Source organism: Harmonia axyridis, chromosome 1 (genome assembly GCF_914767665.1).
Source record: "Harmonia axyridis chromosome 1, icHarAxyr1.1, whole genome shotgun sequence".
Taxonomy (NCBI): domain Eukaryota; kingdom Metazoa; phylum Arthropoda; class Insecta; order Coleoptera; family Coccinellidae; genus Harmonia; species Harmonia axyridis.
This window is the reverse complement of record NC_059501.1, coordinates 33,084,162-33,107,496: the sequence shown is the minus strand read 5'-3', so window position 1 is coordinate 33,107,496 and position 23,335 is coordinate 33,084,162. Positions and strand designations below refer to the sequence as shown.

General features: G+C 31.8%; 1 protein-coding gene across 1 annotated transcript in view; it reads left to right on the top strand.

Moving 5' to 3' along the window:
• LOC123671348 (serine proteinase stubble) overlaps nucleotides 1–23,335 on the top strand; it is a 70,874-nt gene that overhangs the window by 30,547 nt on the left and 16,992 nt on the right. Inside the window, exons 3-6 of the mRNA XM_045605125.1 lie at nucleotides 11,523–12,485; nucleotides 12,808–12,975; nucleotides 13,775–14,143; nucleotides 19,623–19,800. Of these exons, the coding sequence (XP_045461081.1) occupies nucleotides 11,523–12,485; nucleotides 12,808–12,975; nucleotides 13,775–14,143; nucleotides 19,623–19,800 (1,678 nt within the window). The remainder of the gene's footprint in view (nucleotides 1–11,522; nucleotides 12,486–12,807; nucleotides 12,976–13,774; nucleotides 14,144–19,622; nucleotides 19,801–23,335) is intronic.

Below are 23,335 nucleotides of genomic sequence, written 5' to 3'. Positions count from 1 at the left end.
GAGAAAAGTGAATCTTCAACCATATCTCGGTCGCACTTAAATACAATGTTCGTTTTATGCGCACTCGCTTTCAATTGAACCGATTCACCGTAAGTCGAATATAACATTTTATGATTTTAGTAGTGATTCAACATTTAGGATAAACACTTCTTTCGATCTTTCAAATATTCTCATAAAAATCTCAATTCATACGTCATACTGACAAAATCTTAGACAAAATGGAATACTTTCAACAAACAAGACACTAGTGGAAAGATTTATTATATCACCCAATTGACAAAATTTCTTACTACCTTCAAAAGAACGTTTTAGGCGAATCAAAAACAGAAAAAAAGAGTGTATTCAAATACAAATTAGATATCCTATCCAAATACTCTAAATGCTGAAATTGCATTCAAATGAAAGACCCTTTCATTGACCTTTATAAACTACATTATTACATAAATCATCACATTGTGTTGGCAAAGTACAAGCATTGAGAAAATATACATATCGTGAAAATGGAGCTCCGAATGAGTTATATTTCCATGTAGAAATATCGGCTGATTCGAATTAATCCATTGGGGAATAGAAATTACACGGATAAATTCCATGTGTACTCAGTTAAATATCACATGGACATGGTAGTTTCATGTTTTTCAAAATTATTCTTTGTATGAAAAAATTTTACCACTTTTGGAAGATAGGTTTCAATATTTTTTTTCTAACTGAAGGTGAACTCAATAGTTTTCAGGAATATTTCTCCTCCCAAATTTTTACAAATGAAATCAGAAATGTTGAGATTGATTATATCATAATTAAATAGAGGATATTTGCACGATGTTAGTGAGATATTTATAATCATATTTTATTTTTTTGTTTCGATGTGACAAAAATAAATTTCCACCTTCGAGAAAATTTGATATATATTTATTTCATTTCCTTCCTCAAAAAGTTGTAAACCAGCTAATGTGAAAGTAATTGTGATTTTATCGTATTGTTATTGTAATATAATTGTTTCATAGTGCTAATGATCTTTGTAATCAAAGCACAATAAACTACAGAGAGGGCCATTGAAAACGAAACAGCGGCTCTGTAAGTCGGCAGAACCGAGTTATATAAAAACGCTCGGACACGTCAACAACATTTTCGAGGGGGACATCGTTCGCGATGAAATTCACCCGAAATACATTCCATCCCTCGGAGCTGTGACCGCCACCCCTAAATTTTTAAATGGCACCATATGGCAAGTGATACCTCATTTGAAAGGTGGTTTCTTTCTTAATATCAAACAACAAAAATAAATTAATTCTATCGATTCGTTTTCGAGATATAGGAACTTGAAGTTGGGAAATAACTTTTTATTCACTCAATCGTTACCATGAAGAGCACTTGAAATTTCAACAAGTTTTTGGATAGAATGTTTCCTGGAAGTTGGATTGGAAGAAGAGGCGCTATAGGGTGGCCAGCCAGATCTCCAGTTTTAACCCCACTCGACTTTTTCCTGTGGGGTCACTTGAAAAACAAAGTCTATGCAACCGAGCCAGAATCTCTGGAAGATTTACGACGTAGAATTATTGAAGAATGCCGTCGAATAACGCCGGAAACAGAACTTGTACGATTGTATGGAAATGGGTGGTAAACAGTTAGATCATTTAATTCCCTAACAATGATAATTATCTTTAAACAGTTGCAATGTTAGATCTTATTTTTATTGATTGAGAGAATAAAGATTTTCAAGTGACCCCACAGGAAAAAGTCGAGTGGGGTTAAATCTGGAGATCTGGCTGGCCACCCTATAGCGCTTCTTCTTCCAATCCAACTTCCAGAAAACATTCTATCCAAAAACTTGTTGAAATTTCAAGTGCTCTTCATGGTAACGATTGAGTGAATAAAAAGTTATTTCCCAACTTCAAGTTCCTATATCTCGAAAACGAATCGATAGAATTAATTTATTTTTGTTGTTTGATAATAAGAATGAAACCACCTTTCAAATGAGGTATCACTTGCCATATGGTGCCATTTAAAAATTTAGGGGTGGCGGTCACAGCTCCGAGGGATGGAATGTATTTCGGGTGAATTTCATCGCGAACGATGTCCCCCTCGAAAATGTTGTTGACGTGTCCGAGCGTTTTTATATAACTCGGTTCTGCCGACTTACAGAGCCGCTGTTTCGTTTTCAATGGCCCTCTCTGTATATTATAAAAAAACAGTTATACTTATAGTATTTGGAAAAAATCAATTGTTTTATTACAATAATTGATCTTCAAAGGTTGGTTGAAAAGTTAGTTCCAAAACCGGATTAAATTTTTTTCGAATTATGTATGTGCAAAACTAAATTTAAAAATTTGAAATTATTTTGGTGTCGTGTTAATATTAGGCTTATTCAAAATTTCCAAATCGCTGTTGCATTCTATAATTGAATATGATAGTGATCAACATGGATGACTTACAATTATTAGAATGCATAATTTCGTTTTCCTACAAATCACTTATTCAGAATTCAAATGATTCAGACAGAATCATTTCGAACAGATCATCTTGTACCCCTCTTTCCTCAAAACGATGGTGGAAAGGAAATTGTTCGAATGACCGCAATAGGTATCTACGCTATCGAGACATATCTTTGTCGATACTGTATATAATACTTTTCACTACACCCTTTTTCTGGATTCATATCATAGAATCATGTAATAATTTCTCTAAAAAGAAGATGCAGCTACTGTATTCGTTCATTCTGTTTCTAAAACAATCAAGAAACTTCAACAGAATATCGTGAATTCATATGAAAACAGAGAAAGATTAATTTGTTCACCTATATATTTTGAATGATCTAACCAATTTCAAACCCTACAAAAGTGATCCAATTAAAAAACGAGTTGTTGATCGAGCGGATAGCACGATTTGTATGTTTATGTAAGAGAGACCAGTAAAATGTAAATATTGTACCGCAAGTGACGTGTCCAAGAAGGAGGTCAGTTACTCATTCAGCTGGAGGCCCCTAATAAGAACGAGACGTGCAATTGAAATGAAAAATATTCATTTCTTCGTCCTACTTTGACTTTATCGGAAGGACTGGGTTGCATATATTTGTTGAAACCGATGAAATTTAGGGCTTTGTTCTTGAGAAACGATGAATTGATATTATTCCTCAGGAATTATACTTGTGTTAAGTAAAACCATAAATAGTATACGAGTTGGACTGAGTTTTTACTGAAGTTGAAGTGACACTCCCTCATCTATAGATAATATTTCTTTAGATAAGTATGTAAAGATTCCGTGATAAGAATGTTATCACTTCAGTTCAGTTCAACTGAAAATAGTACTATAAGAATGTAATAAATATTCACATAAAATTTAATTTAACTTATTTGTATATTAGTCAATATTTTTACTTTTTCTTCAGACGGACTTCTTACATTATTAAAATTACATTCATGGTATTCATTCCAATTTTTCAACAAATTTGCATTTTTAACGAAATCAAATAATTTTTGTTTGGAAAATTTGAATCATTGACAGATCAAATGGTATAGTAATAGAGGAATACATATCAAACAATATAATAAGATGTTTTTCGTTTCAAATCAGTAATTTTCTTTTATAACTGAAATTTTATATAATTATTTTAGAGCGAAATTTCAACCTTCATTCAAGCATATGAGTATTTTTTGATAGAAAAAATATTAAATACTCAGATCTCTGAAACTTTTGGCCTGTTTCTAACCAACACAAATTTGAGTGGCTCATTCAATATTTACTTTTACTGTCTACTCTACTGTAATACTAACTTCTAGACTCATTACAGTTAGTCAGATTTGATTTATTCATTATTGCATCTAACCTAATTCTTCAATAATGAAAGAGCAAATAACCACACTCTCATATCTAAAACATTTAGTCAAAACTATAGAGGCTTCTTGTTATTTTTAATGATTGTATATTTGATGATGGTAGATTTGAAGAATCCATTCTGAAGTAAAAACAACTGATTTGACCTAGAATTATAGTGTATAACTTTGTATTTGGTATGATTATACTCTTCGAAACTGAACTCAAAAGTTTTTTTGATAATAATTCCTCAAAAACATGGTTATGAATATAGTATTCAGAATTTATGGAGAGATTTGGAGTGAAATATTAACTAATATATTCTCTAAGATGTAGAAAATTGAGATAACTAAATGGTTGAAGAAAATTTCGTTTTAATCTCTACTATCCAGAACTTAAAATTAATACCTACTCAATATTACTCATGAAACTTATTTGGGGAAAATTACAGAAAAAATTATATTCATTGAAATTATGGCATATCTTTCTTAAAGAAAAAACCTGAATTCGCTGCAGGAATGGAATCTCAATGTTCGAACAATTTATAATACAATTTCAGCGTCTATTGTCTATTTTAGATTTTATGAATATTTTAAGTTATTTGAATAATATTATCCATAGAAATTCTGGATAAATGACCTGTAGCATAGTTTATATATTCCTTTTGAACATTGTTACTGAATTTAAATATATCGGAATCTATAATATGAGATTTCCGTTGTTATTAATATTTTATTGTGTTTGTTGATCCGGACAGTCGAATAACTAATAAATTGAATGAGTCATTGATGTCAAATTGTTATGAGAAATATTTGGAATTTCCAGAATTGTAATCAATACATATTTACTCCCATTATTTTCATCTCCGGTTCACTAGATTTCACCAACAACGTGAACATTCCAACTTTTCGCTGCCAAAATAATCATAGATATCCGAGTGTATAGGCTGTCAGTTGAGTTCAAATTATTTGTGCAATCAACTGAACCGGAAATGAAAAGAATGGATTACATGCATTATCAGATAAAACTCTCTGTAGAATACCTAGTAAAACTGTGCACCTGACTTCGACTCGAGTTATTAATCTATTTTTGCAAAGGAATTCATATTTTACAATGAAAAAATTTGAAACATCCCATTTTGTAGGGTTCATTAAAAATGATTTATTCTGAATAGAATAACAAAAAATATGTGGATACTACACAAAAAATATAAAGGACCAATAATCGTATTCTTCGAGAGCATGAGAGCAATTGCATTAATTGATATTAAGGGTGTAGGAATAGAAAATATAAGAGTGTTTATAGGCTTAGATATAATTTGCTGACATTTCGATATCAAAGTTACCTATTCTCGTAATAAACTGATATTCAGAGGGCTTTGTTCGGTTGAGGGATCATGATCATATAGTTCACTTCATAACATCAATTGTAATCCCTTTGTAACTTAGAACGCTCTTATATGTATGGCAAGTGCTTTCTATCTCTATTTTATTAATTTCCATTTCTATCTCATTGTTTTTGTAAGAAATAAAAAAGTTAGAACCATAATTAACGACTGCAATTGAAACGAATTATTTTCTTCAGAACTGTAGATATATCATCATTTCAAAAACGTGAATGTAATAATGATCAACACAGTTTTGAACAACAAAAATTCAATTCTAATAGAAATAGAGTAGATATATTGAGTATTTAATTCAGAATCCTGAACAAATGGACTTGGAATTCAAGTTTGCAGCCTAATATTTCAATATTCATTTTGCAGTACCTATTTTTCTTTTATTACTCCCAATAAAAAACTTTTGGCATCGTTAGTCGTTTGAGGCAAAAAAACCCTGCATTGGAATTGAATATTCTGTTGCCTTCAAGAGCCTAAAATTTGGTACAAAAATTAGTTGCTATATCTTATTGAAATCTGAACACAATATTTTCATCGTAGAGACTATTTTTTATAGTTTCGAAGGAAATTTTTGAAATTTTCATTAAAATTTCGGAGTAGGCAATCCTGGCGATCACTACTGAATTTTGTTCAAAGATCGTGTAACCATATTATTTCTGAAGAAGAATTCAATGAAAAAGTTTTTCGATGAATAATACATATTTTATGTAGCATAGAACTATCCAAAGTAATATTCTGATATAGGAGTATGTAGTTACATTTTAGAACGAGATTTTTTCTTCGAGTAGCTCTACAAATTGATTACTATAGATTCTTGTTATTCCTTTTCAAATTTTCACATTATAATCACCATTAAACCATTTTAACAGAAGATTTCAAGATGATTTGATTACGAAGTATTCTCTTACTAATATAACTTATTTTACATAATTTAAAATTATAATTTCGTTTTTCTCCTCCCCCATAAATATCTACTTTGCAATAGATTCAACTTGTATTCATGTCTGACATTTCAATATTATTTCTAGAGAATAATGATAAAAAATTCAATATACAAAGCATCGAAGTTTCAATATTCCAAGTTTTCGAAGTTAATATTCATTATACCCCCGAACACAATATCTAGTATACTTTAAACAAGATTTCATTAGTGAGGTCAGAATGAAGACCAAAACTCCGTCTCAGAATGCGTTGGATGGAATTTAATATAAATGAGAGCGTATTCCCCAAAAACAAAATTATCATTTGCATGAATTCAATTAAAATTTAACGAGCCATACACTTTTCCACTGTTGAATATTAATTTTCGAATTTTCTTCGTTGAGTACTTTGTCAGCTTTGGGTTTATATACATATTCGATGATTTCAAGGTGTGCTATCCGAAACTTGACAAAGTATTTTCGACATGAAAAACTTTCTGCAAGAACCAGAGTCGTATTGATGATTAGATGATGAATCGGTCCATATTTTTCAATGATATGCTGTTATTTATTCAATACAATATTCAAGAATGTATCTCAATCCACAAATCTCGAAAGATTATTTAAACTTGTATAAATACGGTTTTTCGACCCTTCATTTGGCTCGAATATTATTCGATTTGTTAATTGAATTTCAAATACTGTGTCTTAATTCATATTGTGTAATCATTTATATTCGTATGAGAGATTTTTTTCGTTAGAATAAACATTGATAGAATGTTTCAGTAAGATTGTATCTGACAAGCACACAATACTTACCTACCTCTATAAAATTTGCAATGTGTACAATTGAAAAATTGGTTTAATGTCCACAGCATAGGAGGGCGAGAAGATGGAACGAATAAAATAATAAAGATCATGCAAATCAAGAATGAATAGTTTCTTAATTCACTCTCTTCCATTCCAATGAATATATTAAATCAATGCAAGAAAATATCTGGATTCTATCTGTTTTGTATTTATATACAAACATTCGAAAATTCCCAACTGCAAACTCATTAAGGGTTTGATCTTTTATCTCAGGATATATGTATATAAATATCGAGGTATACAGCTCTAAAAATATTCAGATTCAAATAATAATTAATTTTGTATCAAATTTGATGTTAATTACCTTTTTAAATTTTCGAAAACGTGGATTGATGAAAATAGTAATTATGTTCATTAGGTGTATCAGATAATCTCCTTTCTCTTTCAAGAACAAATCCTTAAAATCGTTGTAGATATATGAGACATGATGATCAATGCTTTATGCCAACCCATTTTGTATGCAATTTCATGTAAAACCTGAAAAGTTGTCGGCAAAATATAAAGTCTATAGTCACAAAAACGATAATAGATATTACGAATCATCAAATAAAAATATTGAAAAATGACGAAACAATGTATTCTTCGAAAGATTTTAATATTCAGTTCATAAGTAGGTATAAATTACATACAATCTTTTCAATATGAAATAATTCGTTCACAGTGTACTCAGAATTATACCTATAGCTGAAGTAACCCCATTCTTGTGCACAGTAGTATATCATTTAGATCAGTATTTAAATCATGAAACATTTTCAGTTCCATCTTTTCAGATTGAAAAGTTTCGGCGAATACTTTTTCTTTCTTTCTTTCTCTTGGTATTTTCTCTTGAAATTCTACATAGAAGTACTTCATCAACTACCAATTAAGAAAATTCCATATTTTAAAGTTATCGCCATTTTCTCGTAAATGGTGCTTCTAAGGATGAAGTTATCTGTAGAAACTCATCATTATTTGGTTTTCCGATTTCATTTTCGAATTCATAGAAGGGGTGTTACAATGAAAAAAGTGTATCTCTGCTCTATATCTTTGTTTTATAACACCCTGTATATATAAAGATGATTTCAAATTGTGCTTTTAACTACCCTATATACATACATCATAAAAAAAAATTGAAAATATCTTCATTCAGTCCCTCGAAATGATATGCCCGGTTTGGGTTGTCCACCCAGTATATATTCCAACCCACAACTTGTTGCCTGAATAATCCCTTGCTCAATAAAAAATTACGTAAATTTCGGGCACCAAATTTTCTGAGAAAAACAAATTGATTCAACTCCGACTGAGATATGCATAATTCAGTTCTTGTTAAAGTTGTGTGTACTTAATATCGTGAAAGTTTAGAATACCTCCAAAGCAGCCATAAACGGAATGGTTAAGGACTAGGCGATGGTCGGAAAGTTCAATATAATGATGAGGAAAAACTGAAACAAATCTGAATAATAGTACCTGGGAGTCAGGCAAACTTTCAGCACGCTTGTTCCTAAAAAACATTTGAAAAACAGCAATGGCGCTTATCATTCATACGCCCGTAGAGACCACATAATATAATATAATATAACTGTATATAGGAAATATATATTATTATGAAAGAACTGAATGTCGGTTAATACATCTAGATGTGGGGTTAGGATTCTTTTTTAACTCTTAAACTGACAGCAACACAAAAATACATATGTTAAATTAAGAACCTGAGAAATTCTTCAAGAAAGAAGTGAAAAATGATGCCATTTCGAAACTTCAAGAGTAACTAACTCCAAGGGAGATAGGGAGAAATTTTCTCTTCAAATTAATTCGAAGATATCTTAGAAATGATCAGCTTCATTGTGCAGAAATTTTTCCGATCCCTATAGATTAGGTAGCTGTATAATAATATACCAAAATATATTCATCCATATAGCAATTTTACATGGAACGAAAACATAATTTCATCTGATCTGATGGGAGAGAAACGTATAAAAGTTTTGTTCAATAGGCTCTTTCTCCAAAATCGCTGTTTGCACGATGGAAGAGTTTTCGGATAGATCGAATGAATGCGATAAATTCTCCTAAGCACGCATTTCTTACTTCCGTGTTATATTTCGTTTTTTTCCTTTACATTTTAATATAGTATTATTGCTATGGAAAACGCTCTGCATACAAAACGGAATGAAAAGCATCTATGTGGAAGAAATTCACAAACAAAATGGTTCTGCTAACGGTAATTTTGTTTCTTCGCAGTACCTTATCTGATTTTGTATGAAAGGAATGGACAATGTTCAATTAAAGTTGGAAGTGAATTTCACTGTTTACATTAGAGAATTTCAAGTCAAAAGCGAACTTAACTAAGGGAATGAATGTAGGTCTAAATATTCTGTAGGAGTAATTGCGACATTGATACATCAGTTTTTTGAACAATTCCATTATATCGGCACTTCGATAGTCAACTCCACAGGATATTCCATTCATTTAAAGTAAGGAGATGTTGGTCTCAGGAACAAAAAATTTAACAAGTCTTCCCTCATTCTTTCACAACGATTTGGTCTTCAATAGGCCCTCTTCAGTCTATAAACAATAAGTTACAATCAGTGACACATGAACATGGAGAAATCGAATATAATGTACCATAAAATGATTGCATAAACTATTGAAAACAACAAATATATAGGTGTTTGACAACACATGAATTCATAACTCATAAATTGAAAATGTAGGTAAAACGAAAAAATTGAAAAAACTAAGTAATCCAATATCAAAGCGGATCAAGCAAGACATTGGTATAGAAAAACAGAACAATAAAACGAAAAAGAAGAGAGATAATCACTGTCAGAATAATAAAAGCCTCAAAAATTTGCATCAAGAGAAAATAGTCATTCAAAAATCAAAGAAAAAAACGAGTTCCACTGAACCTAAGCATCGATGTTTGTTAGTTTTTCCGGGGTATTGACACATCGTACATAAAATTAGAATGAATTGAAAACGAACCGCGTAAGGAACGGAAGAAAAACCTGTAACATGTACATTCTCTTCCATCTATTTAATAATCTCAAGATTTTCCTTGCTGATCTCTGATCTTAAATATTTATTTTCCATTAAAAAAAAATGAATTAATTTTTTTTCTTTACGATAAAACTCAACCACTCTTCCCCCTCTCGTTCAGATTTGAATTGAATTATTAATATAACTAAAATAGTTCCTTTACCTAATACTAGCGATGAAATTGATCCTCGCGCTGTTCGAATGCTAGTTTTTCCAAAATCTCAATAGTCTCCTCTCTCATGAATTTGGGTCAGTAAGAAATGAGTTTGTATAGCTGCTATTTTCAGAGGAAAATCGAATGATTTCTGTTTGAAATTATGTCTTGAAATAGCGATGGAATTGAGTTAATGCTTTGGAGCAAATTGGAGATCATATGTAGTTGAATTTCTTTAAATTAATTTTTAGTGCTCCTTCGCTGAACATTTCTCCACAATGTCTGTTTTTTGGAGTTTTGAGAAATGGTATGAAACGATGAGGTTCGAATCATGCTTATTTCTCAAAAGATTTGTGAAAGATAACGAAAATTCCCACAAACTTGAAATTTTTAGAGTTGTTTTACATTTCGAATGCTGCGTTTTTCTTCGTTAATGATGGGCATAATCCCACTTAGATTCAATATGATCGTTCGAAATGTTTTCCTAATAATTGCAAAATGACATATTCGATCGAAATGGAAAAATGTATGTTAATGTGAAGTAACAATTTCAAGCATCATGCAGAATTTTCAATAGATCACATAATCAGAACCAAAAAAAGTGAAAGAAAAATTAATCAATAATTCCGTGAACACTAATCCAACGGAGTTGAGATGCTGCATGTTGTTATAATATAATAATTTCAATCCTGGTGGTCACATAATTCGCATTAACTATAAATTCTTGAAATTTTTGAATGATGGATATTATACTATCTAAGGCTATTCCGATAATCACATATACAAGGAGTATTACCGTAAATTCTAAACTTTGATTGGGTACTCAGCAAGAAACGATATCTAATAGCAAAACAATTCATATATTGAGGTATAATGAATATGTGAACATCAAGAAAACTCTATTCAATACTAAAAGTAATACGGAAAATACTGAAATATAATATGTCTTCTGCAGGATGAAAACTTTAGCTATTTATTAGCTATTTAATTATGTATCTTAAGTTATACATAGTCAAAAATAATAACCCCTCAGATTGTCATCGGCATTCTTAACGGAGTCTTCTAGCTTCTCTTTCAGATTCCAGCAAGCTGAGGATATCTCCTTCTCTGTACCTATATTTGTAATTTCTCTGATAATTTTATAGATTCAGAAATAAATCGAAGCTATATATTAGCTATGGGAGTAATTTGTGAATTTTGTTCACTTACTCTTTGGGCAAACTTTTTTTTTATTTTCTTCTTCTTCTTCTCCTTATTTATCGACTCTGTGGATCTATTAGTTATTGATTTACCGATTATAACGATATCCTAGCTACCTATTACATATCCTTAAAATTATTTATTTCTTTTTCAGGAACGACTGGTAGGAATATAAGAAACTTGCCATGTGTATCGAGAAAAACGAACGAAAAGGGTATTTGCATGTTTGCAATAAATTGTTTGAAAGCAAATGGAACACACCTTGGTACCTGTATAGACAAATTCTATTTTGGTTCATGTTGCCAATTACCTACTGTAAATGAAATAGATAATACCATAGATACGGATATCATTCCTTCAAGAGAACCTCCCTACAGACTTTCTACAATGAAACCTGTCATCACAACTCTCATCCATTCAACATCATCTGACGTAGAATCTACGACTTCGACTACCACTCAAAAATCCACAACGTTATCAACCAAAGAACAAACAACAACAACTGAGTCAAAATTATCGACAGAGTTCATTATTCAAAATTTTACGAGGTTACCATCGATTGCTGAAACTTCTCCAGAAGTGGAAACCACGACTGTTGCTCAAAAATTATCTACCTTCCAGTCAATAAATGGATCTCCAAGTACAACGATTACCCCAAGAACGACTTCCAAAACCACACAAATTACAACGAGAAAACCTAAACCGACTATCACTACAACTAAGAGTACTTCTAAACCTTCAACAAAACCTAGTACAAAGCCTCCATCGAAACCTAGCAAGGGAACAAGCCGGCCTAGGCCAACAGCTAATACACCTAAGCCGCTTAAAACGAACAAGCCTACTAAATCTCCAACCAAGAGGCCTGTAGTAACAGTTAAGGTGCCAGTTTCAACAAAAAAACCTACTACTGCATCAACTAAACCAACAAAAAAACCTCCAACTGTGACAACCAAAAGACCAAGTGCATCATCAACTGTTGAACTTACGACTTTCAAAGTAGAAAATGCAACGGTAGCTACGACTCAAAAACCAACAACGTTGACGACACAGAAACCTGAAGCTGTAACTATATCACAGAAAGCTACAACCCTCATCAGTACATCATCTCCATCTACAGGTGAGTAAGAGTAGTTATATGTTTACGTTTTCAAATTTTCCAAAATAATGAGTATTTAATATATCACTATTAACAACCTCTTGGTACTTCATTGATGCATCTTTGTATGTTAATTTTATAGGAATACCCTGTATACCTGATAAACATCATCTTCATCATCTCAAAAATTGTAGTGGAGCATGTTATTATCTTGAAAAATTCCTTTGTTCTTTAATATTGCATTAGGTTTCCCATATTAACTGATTCTTTCGAATATACTAAACATGAAAAACCGCCATTTTATTTCTCTGATGAATTTCTTGTTTTCGATTTTTATTTGTAGAACAAGTCACATCAAATGATGTAACAGTAGAAGTTACGAGTTCTCCGAAACCTTCAACGTTATCAAGCACAACACACACTCCATCTTTTGTAACTTGGACAGTGGACGAAACAACGACAAAGAAAAATATTTCGGAAGACATCGCTGGAACAATAACAACAACAGAAGGTGAGGTGAAACGCAGAAAGTTATTTGATTTTTTTACATATTACATTACCGGGTCCCTCAAGTTATCGTATACAGGCAATATCTAGCTTATTTAAGAAGGAAATAAACAAATTAAAAATAGCTTTGAATAACATCAAAGTACCTTCCCAATGATGTATAAAAAAGGTTCTTACATTTGACAGCCCTGTGGTAGCTACTCCTATTTTTTTTATTTTCAAAATTCTATTTGGAAAACAACGATAGCACATACTTGGTATTTTTTCATTAATAACAACAAAAACATTAACATTTCGTGAAGTATGAATTGCAACCAAAATACCTACTATGGCAGTTCAAAAGGCGAAGAAACATTTGAAACAAGCGTTCAAAATGATTTATTATCTTAATTAATAAATCATTAATGATTAATTAATCAGTTTTTTAATACAAAAAATTCATCTACTTCTCATATGTGAAGTTTGTAACAAGTATGTGCTATCGTTGTATTCCAAATAGAATGACACGCAATTTTCACTGGCAATATACAGAGGGTGCCATTTAAAAAACAAAAGCTAGGGTTACCTTCTACAGTGTTGTCAAATGTGAGAACCTTTTTTATACATCATTGGGAAGTTACTTCGATGTTATTCAAAGCAATTTTCAATTTTTTTATCAACTTGTCGAATGATCTAGCCTGTAAAGTAAACGATAACTTGGGACACCTGATATAAACTTATCATTTTCTCGCATTAGTTGAAGACTGTGTTATATTATTCTATACCTTAATTAATGTTTCATACCTTTTTTCTTTGCGAACTAGATTGGAGACCAATCACGACTCCAGATGGTTGGGTTCTACTTCCATCCGTTAAACCCGCCACTTCATCCAGTGATTCTCCTAAAGATGAAATCATTACGACCTCTTCACCGAAAAATAATATAACAACACCACAGTCAGAATCAGACACTCCTTCAGCAAATGTGAATGTAACGACTTCTTCACCACCATATGATCATACCAACAGCAGCTCTTTCTTGGAAACGACTATTTCAACTGAAGAACCTTCGGTAACAGTGTCAACATCTTCACCTTCTACCCAGCAGACCTTCACTGGATCCACCCCTGAAGCTGTTAGTACTGATAGTACAGAAGTAACAAATACTATGAATATGAGCGACTTCACGTCTGGTAAGAGAACAATATTATTTTCACTTTTGAATATCAAGTTAAATGATGCTTATTATGTCACACCAGGAACTCAATTTGTCCATTCATTTCATTGATAAAATTAAATAAAATACAAAAATAGTACAATTGCAAAGTATGCAAATAAAATGCTAGGACCAGTTCTCGGTTTTTAATATACTGGAATTGTGAAGGATGAATGCAGATTTAATTTCTGGCACCTATTACCTAATAGGTGCCAGAATAGTTATTTCTCTAATTCTGTGGTTATTCCGTTCATTCTTCCACATCTTGTAGAACAAAATCGTGCGAGAATATATCAGAAACGCACTGTTTTCATGGTTATATTTTATTATTATATGTTGGTACTCCGAACTTTCCGCCACGGCTTTATCTGTCAATTCATCAATTTGCCTTAAAGAAATCAGTTCTGCCAACCAACATTTTTCGATGCAAAAATCACTAAATGATATTTATGGAAATATTTCATTGATTTCAAAAAGAATGAAATGAATTAGAGAAAATAATGTATAACACTCGTACAGAAGGCTCATTCTACCACTCGTTCATTCCAAAACTCGCCACTTCGTGGCTCGTTTTTGAATTTTGAACTCGTGGAAGAATATCAATGCCTTCTGCACTTGTATTATAAATAACTATTATAATACATATAATACATATTCTCGCACGATTTTGTTCTACAAGATGTGGAAGAATGAACGAAATAACCACAGAATTAGAGAAACACATATTTCAGTTTTATCGGTTAAGTAGAATCAAGTGAGGATTAAAGAATTGCTTGATACTGAATTGAATTGGACAATCCAGAATTGCATTAGTTCTCAACTTGATATAATTTCGTTATTTCCTTATGAATTCTGAATGACCCACTCCAGTGGAATACTTTCATGATCAACAAAAGGTAAAATGAACTACATTAAACGAATACCCAGGAGACATCCCACAGTAAAACTGTGGAAAGATGACCGCCGCTAGCAAAAGAATAAAAACATAAAGAGACTCATCTCAGGAATCTTTATGATTTCGCCGTAAAGTTCCGACAGGATCGTACTCGGCAAATTATCAATTTGCGCCTCATACAATGTTCACCAAAAAATCATAACTAATTTAGAAATGCGTCCAAATTACGGGTTCCTTCGAATTATGTTATCATGGTGAAAGAGGTTTGATGGATTAGGAGAATATTCTATAAGAGTCATATGTTGAGCAAAACATCTTGCGCATTAAAGAATTTCATTCGTTTATCGAACGATATACCTATCTGACGGTCAAAGCCATCACAAATTGGATATTAATCACTCGAACGCTGTAATGAAATAACTTGGATAAACTGATAAACTTAAAAGCAATTAGGTCCTTTGGGTTTTTGTTTGAACCAAAGCTGTTATATGAAAAACATGAGAAATTCAATGATGAGTGTCCAGTGAATGCATTTATTGAATCTAGCGACATGAAAATTACTTCATCAGAAATGATAGAGCCCTACTTACCAGAATATTGTTTGATAAGCTCTTAAATTCATTTACAATCATTATTTTCGAAGTTATAAAAGATTCATTTTACGAAATAATTTTATACTAATTACAAAAATTTTGAAATGATCCTAATTTTTGGGAGCATTTGAATTGATGATATTCGTCTGGTTCCATCAGCAGTGCAATTGGAAAAAACATTTTCTTGAAGTAACGTTATTATTATTATCATTGTGCACTCTCTTAATCGCACACGCACATTCAAGGAGCTTCTAAAGAATCATACAGAGGGTTAAAGAACTCTTGATAGCGTACAAATCCATCTATATTCATTATTTAACGACAATACTCCAATAATCTAAAATATTCTGCAAGCTTCATGAACAAGTTCACATTAAGAATACCAACACGAGCTTTTCATTATATTGTGAAGTTTAATATTAGATACCTACATATATGTTCTTAGATCATTTTTATATAAAATCTTAAAATTTTTATACAATTCAAATTGTGGGAGAATTTTTCATAGAGCGATTTCTGCGAAATTATTTCGTCTACTTAGTTATTCCTTTTTGCTATATGAAGTATTGTGTATTATTATTGAATATAAAGGATTTTTTTTCAATAACAGGTTTCATTTTGAATATCTCACTATGTTAGCTTCTGCCACTGTTAAAACTGTCATTTTTGACATTTGATAAGTACAACCATTACAAAAAATAGATTGATACACTCTTCAACAACGAATTGAAATTTTGAAATTCACTACAAAAATGGTGAAAATTTTGCAGTCACAGTTCACAAAACCAAAGCACTTTTGGGTCGTCGTGACTCGTGAAGCTCCATCTCGGCCAGAAATAGTGAAGCTGGTGGAAAAATTTGAACTGTTGGGACAAGTTAGTGATTGGCCTTCGAGATCTTGTGATTTAGCACCATTAGACTCTATTTGGGACAGTCATTTGGCTGATATCGTTTTTCATCGTCAATAACCTACATTCTTCTTTACAATGAAATAAAAATCCATTGATTCATCTTGAAATATACTCTTTTTTTTTAAATCAAAACAAAACCTCGTGCTGAAAAACCTTTCAGTAGATATTTCTGCTCACTAAGACATTTTTTGTTATCCAGAAAAAATGTAACTCCTAGAACTCCTGGAATCTCAGACTATAAGATGAAAATTCTATTCGCCCTAACCTAGTCCGATACTGTTACTTCGAAAGGTGATATTCGCTGAAAAAAGGAGTCATAAAACGAGAAAAATAGGGGAAGAGTACAGATACGAAGGCATAAAATGGAATAATTAGGATTACTTATGAAGCAAGATCAACGCAGACGACGTTCTAGAGCAGAAACATGTGTAATGAGCTATGAAACCTTCATTTTTCAATAATTTCAGCATTGAACTCGATCTTTGAGTGTCTGGATTCTTGTTCATTTAACGATATTGAAATTTAACAGTATTCCCTGAAGAGAAAATCAATTTTCTGTATGCCGATATTACAAATAATGTAGGAATTGTAGCGAAATGAAATTCCCTCATGTAAACTCATACCTAACCAAAATAAAACAACAAACATTCACCTCATATACTGTTGCTGTCAATTTTTCAATTGTATGATTATACTGTCAATTTCATTCATTAAATATCACATTGAACCCTTCATTGGAGATCTTCGTTATCTTTCCCGTGTCAATAGCATCATCAAGATATGCCGAGATACGTCAGTTAAAATGAATTATAATATACAGGTCAATTTAATATTCGTCCACACATGCAAGTGAATTTAATCCAAAAAAATGTCTAATTGATTGTTTCATCATATTTTCATCTGAAAATAAACCACAGATGCCGGAAGAGAAGTGTTTTTGAATATATTTTAACTCAGATTTGTGATTAACCTTGATCACATACTTCTAAATCGTTGATTGATACCTACCATGCTGTAACGCCCAGGAAGCTCAAAGCTTCTTCATAATACATCAACTTTTTCATTAGCCGATCAACAAGAACTTCATACATTTTGAATAGCAAACGTCTCGAAATGCTGGTTCTTGACCTCCCAAGGTAAAATCAACCCAACCAATGGCAATTCGTGAAAACAAAACAATGGTCAAGTTAAACAAGTTTGAAGTCAGTTCTTCAACTAGTTCGATAATGGCCAATCCGTGCACACCAGTAAGCGTTCCCAAGCTCTTGTGACATTTTTTTGAAGACATAACGTGAAAGTTTAAATCAAGTGTGTTACATCGCGTAATTATGTGGAATTGGCTTTTTAATAGTTTGCGCTAATCATACACATAGTTTGTGGAACTTGAAATCTAATTCTGGTATAACCTATGATTATTTGTGAACTGGCTTGTATTCCATTCTTTCACATTCAGTAACTTCAAACAGTTAGGACAATAATGTGAGAAATATATAGCTCCATATTTCAATCCCATGTACACGATCAATATATCTTCGACTTGCTAATATTATGAATAATTATTTCTCTATTTCAGTAACATAATGAGTTAATTACAGTACTATAATGAACTCATTACAGCATTTTCTTCAGTTATATTTTTCGTTTTGTGGTTCTCTAGACTGACTTCCGATCCTATCAAATGTCGTCACACTTCTATTGTTATTATAATATAATTTTGATAAAGTGAAATGATTTGGTGGTGATAAATAGATTTCGTCAGAAATAAATCACGAATTTAATGCGTAATTATAAATTATTTCAAAATTCGAAACGTACGATTCAAATTCAAATTCCGTATAATCTGTCAATTTTCGCAACAGTACTGCCAACTGCCAAGATACAATACAAACGTTACAAGTATGTATAATATGAATTTTTTCATTGAATTTCGAACATTTTCCACAAATATTGACTGAAATAGAGAAAATATCGTTTAATACTCGATGCAGAAGGCAATTCCAACACTCCAACGCGTTCGAAAACTCGCCCCTTCGTCGCTCGTATTCGTGTTGGAATTAGAGCCCATTGTGCACCTTCTTTTTAGAATAAACTATTAAATGATTAATTCCCAAGAAATAATGTCTTCATATAGCTAATAAAAATTGTTTTGAGTAACGATGAAAGATAAAATCAAAAGACCTATTCGTTCGATTATTCAAAACCTCTGAAATAAAAATTTAGGAACAGTTCTTAATAAGAGAACTTAAAATTAATTAGAATAAAATCTACGAAGATTTTTTTCGGTTAGTTGAGGAACTATTCAAATTAAAAATATGCATTCATTCACGATTCAGCTTTCTGGATTACTTACGGTAATCGCAAGGCGGTAGCTTATCCACTGGTTGCCAGCTAGCCAGTGCTGGTAAGTGATTTTTTGAGAGATCTTCTTTTGATACTCTCGAACGGTCCTCAAAAGTTTCAGTTTGAACCTTCCTACATATAAATAAAAAACTGAATATTCGGCTTCCTAGAGTATAAGGAACACTATTTCTGAAATTATGAACCTAGAGGTATATGTCGGATGGACCATATGAAGTATTGCAAGCTGTTCTTTATGTTTTCATTTCTGCTACAATTGAGAAGACAGAAAAAAATAACATGAATAGCTGTGAAACTTGAAATATGTTGCGCTTTAAATTAAAAAAATTCAAGTAATTTTTGATAAGTTTTTATTGCAATTCGATTCTATCACTCTAACTGGCTTCTCAATACTGCAGAATTAATCGAAATAACTTGATGCATGAAGAAAAGTTTCATTACAGGTCAACATAAATTTAATAAAAAATATAATATTAAAGAATGCTTCGAAAACGGATGGGTTACTCCATCAAAAAATTATATAATGAGCTAAATATTACAATCAATCTATCCATTTGAACTGAGCAGTTTCCATTTACTGCGAAAAAACGCTTTTTGTTTTTCGTTCGGACAAATTGAGACAGTTATTCTGTGTTATTCTGGTGTGATATTGACTCATGAAAATGGTGATTATAAGTTCTGCACTTCTTTTGGCAACAGTGTGCGGAAGAAGAATGTATCCAGAAGCCAGAATAGTCGGTGGAGAGAAAGCACCTTTTGGAAAATGGCCTTGGCAAATTTCCCTACGTCAATGGAGAACTTCAACTTTCCTGCACAAGTGTGGCGCAGCCTTGCTAAATGAAAATTGGGCCATCACAGCAGCACATTGTGTTGACAAGTGAGTATACTCTGTAGCAATTAATGATATTAATTGGGACTTTATTGAAGAGAGTAATTTTTTAAATTTGGATGGAAATGCATGACCCAATTTATAAATTTTTAATTATACTTCACTAGTGGAACCAGCACTCGTTGTTCTACTAGAAATTTTCATTCCGTTTCGGTGGCACAATTGATATGAACGGCAAATATTCATCATTATTTCAATTTCAATGGATGGAAGTTCATTGAATATGCATTTTTCAATATAATTATTGACATAATTTAAATTTCAAACTTATATTGTATTCTAGCGCATACAACTTCTGAATATCGAAATCACCTTCTATCGAATGCAGAACGATCTTTGTGTAGCAACCCACCCTTTTTTTTGATCGACACCATAGAGTAATAAACATAAATGGAGGAAGTAAACGCAATTTTTACATGTCCCCCAACTTAAATCACGTTATCGGATTGTGATATATTTTCAAATCCACAATTTTATTATATCCTTGTGAATGTATATTATATTGAATGAAATATATTTATTTGAGTGATTTCCAATTGAATATGGAAATTTGAATATTCGGAAGCTGATATTTTTCCTAATTGTAGTATTGATAATGAGCAGAATATTTATTATTTTCTGTATCTACCTGCTGAAATCCAACGTTTGGCAACTTTTGTCTCCAAGTGTCATCGGTGGTTCCAGGTCGTTTGGCGCTCTTGAAGTTTGTTTTATCAATTTCTGGTATATTCAGGAATTTATTTCAATATATTTTGAGTTAATATGAAACGTTAATACACTATGGGAGATAAAAAGTGCGTTTTTTGTGAAGAATTTGCGTATTGAGTGAAATAACGTATTACTGATGTGTTTTCATTTCCGCGGGCTTCATGTCAAATTTGATAGTTCATGTTGGGGACAAAAGTTGCTTACTGAAATGACATTATACGCTCCTCCTTCTATCTATATTCATTACACTGAGATCGACACCCAACTAATCTGTCAAATGGATGTCAACGAATATTTTGCTTGGCATTAATTGTCCATAATACTTGAAAAATGATCTATATTCACATTTACGTAGAATGTCATATAAAGTTTTTCTAGAAATTTTCAGAATATTCGAATTTATACATAGACCCTCTTTTTTAGTATTTTTAGTATTTAGTATTTTATATTTTATTTAGTTATCACTTGATTCGTTTCCTTTTTCGAGACAACAAATCCAATTCAGAATTCCTTGTTAACTTTTTCTTGGTATCGCTCAAAATTCAGATTCAGTCAATTCGAATAACAAATATTTCATGAGAAACGCAGTGAAATTCGGTTGACTAAATACGAGTTGCCGAGGGATCGGAGAGCTGAATTATCATTCGAATCCGAAACTAATTGGGAATCCACAAAATAGCGATCCGAAATCCATGAATATTAAAAGCAGGATGGAGGATTTCGCGACATATCAACATTTCCGATAGTAATTGTCCCCTGGAACCTGAAGCTGAAATGAATTGAAGTGGTTTCCAGGATCACAATTTACATTTCAATATTTTAATTTATCCATTCGGATATTATGGATTACCTATTTTGAAATTGAAACCTCAATAAAAGGCAAATGTTCCCTTACCTGTACAGGACTACAGGGTGAGCAAATTCCGATGTTTTAGCACTACAACTTTTGAACCTGAGGTGATGGACAAAATCTGATACCCTATTCTCGGTCTTTTTTTCTGATAAACTAACAAGGGTAGTATTCATTTTTGGCCACCTTCTTTTGTTTTCGAGTTGGAGGCGAAAATTGTCAAATGGTTATATCGAAAAACATTTGTATTTCTGCTAATACTGATGATAGAGCTCTGAAATTAAAACATTATAGAGACACTTTTTCACGTAGAATCCAGTAGCGTGCTAGTCTCTTTAACAGGGTTTTCAATCACGAAGTTATGGCCCAAAGTCATGTTTTTTCAAATGGGAACACTAGATTACTCTGCTCCTTTTTGAAAGCTCAATTTTTCCTGATTTCAAAAATATATAACATCGTATGATTTCTATCAATATAAAGAGTCTCAATATTTCTATGGTTTTAATTGTTAATGAACATAGAAAAATTGAGCTTCTTATCACAAGAGTGGTGTTCTTCCGTAAATCTGATTATTTCAATGCTTTTTACTAATTTTTACAAAATTCGAATCTAGATATATTTACTAAAATGTTATTGCTTTTGGTGACGCTGAGTAATGCATCAGAGAGTCGTAGGGTTTTCATCGCTTGAAAAGAATCATTCGACACATTCAATATTGGTTATAGGCCTATAGGGACACCTTCAAACCTGTATTTAGAAAAGAAAAACAACTAACCTTTTCTTGTAGATATATTACAACTGCCATAGTTATTCAACAAGAATCTCCGAAAATGTATGTGTGCCTCACAAAAGAACTGGTAAATTTGCTATATCCACAATGTATCAAAGGTTTAAGATTGTATAATCATCTTCCGTTCAATTATAAATTCAATGTTATTGATAAAAATTCAAATCTAAAATTAAAACACTACTGTTGTATACGGCTTAAAGAAGTATAAGATAGTATCTGAATGATGGAATATTTCATTGTTGGTTACATGGATTCATTTAATTTTATTTTTGTTTGTAATCACACTGTTTGTTGACTTACATTTTTTGTATTTCTAAAGAGATTTATGGAAATTATTTCATTGTAATTCCTTCTGCGTCCTAATGTCACTTGGTAAATGCGCTTAGTAGAAATATTATTATTCGTCTTCCTTTAGGGCATTAACTCTGACAAAAATTTTAAAAAGTTGATCATACCACTAACTGTCAAAGTAAAGTTTTGTCATTTCATATTTTCCGAACAGAAAATGGAATTATAAAAATTCCTCCATTCCATCAGAAATGAAAGTTTAAATGAGAATTCCCTACATCCCAGGAGATTCGATACATAATGTATTTTCCAATTGAATATGAACTTCAAAAGATAATTCGTTTTTCCCTCTCAAATGGGTTTTGGACATATTTCATCAGCGCAAAGGAAACAATGAGAGCTCAAAACATAATTACAAAAGATTACCCTGCATGGAAGGCAGGGATGAAACAGAAAATAAAATTGGGGTTAATACGATTTCCATTCAAAATTCCTTTCACGTCGGGAAAATTCAACACTTTCCACTCCAATTTTAATTATCAGAATAACAAAACAACTCTGAGTATGAAATTGATTGTTCGGCGAGCGAAATACGACTCGTACTCATTTTTACTGGAAAAATTATATTTTTGTACCGAATGAGTTCAAATACATTACAAAATATCATTCAACTTTGTATAAAATGTTGCCTCGTATTGCATATAGGTCTCTGCTTGTTAGAAGTTTTCCTAATTTCGAAAAATATAAAACCCAATGTTTTCTAAATATAAATGTTCCTGGTTGAATATATGGATGAAGGATAATGGAAACATCACTTTATGAAGTCCAATAATACATAATCTGCCAGAATACCCAGTTGGAAAAATTCTTCAGTTTAAAATTATCAA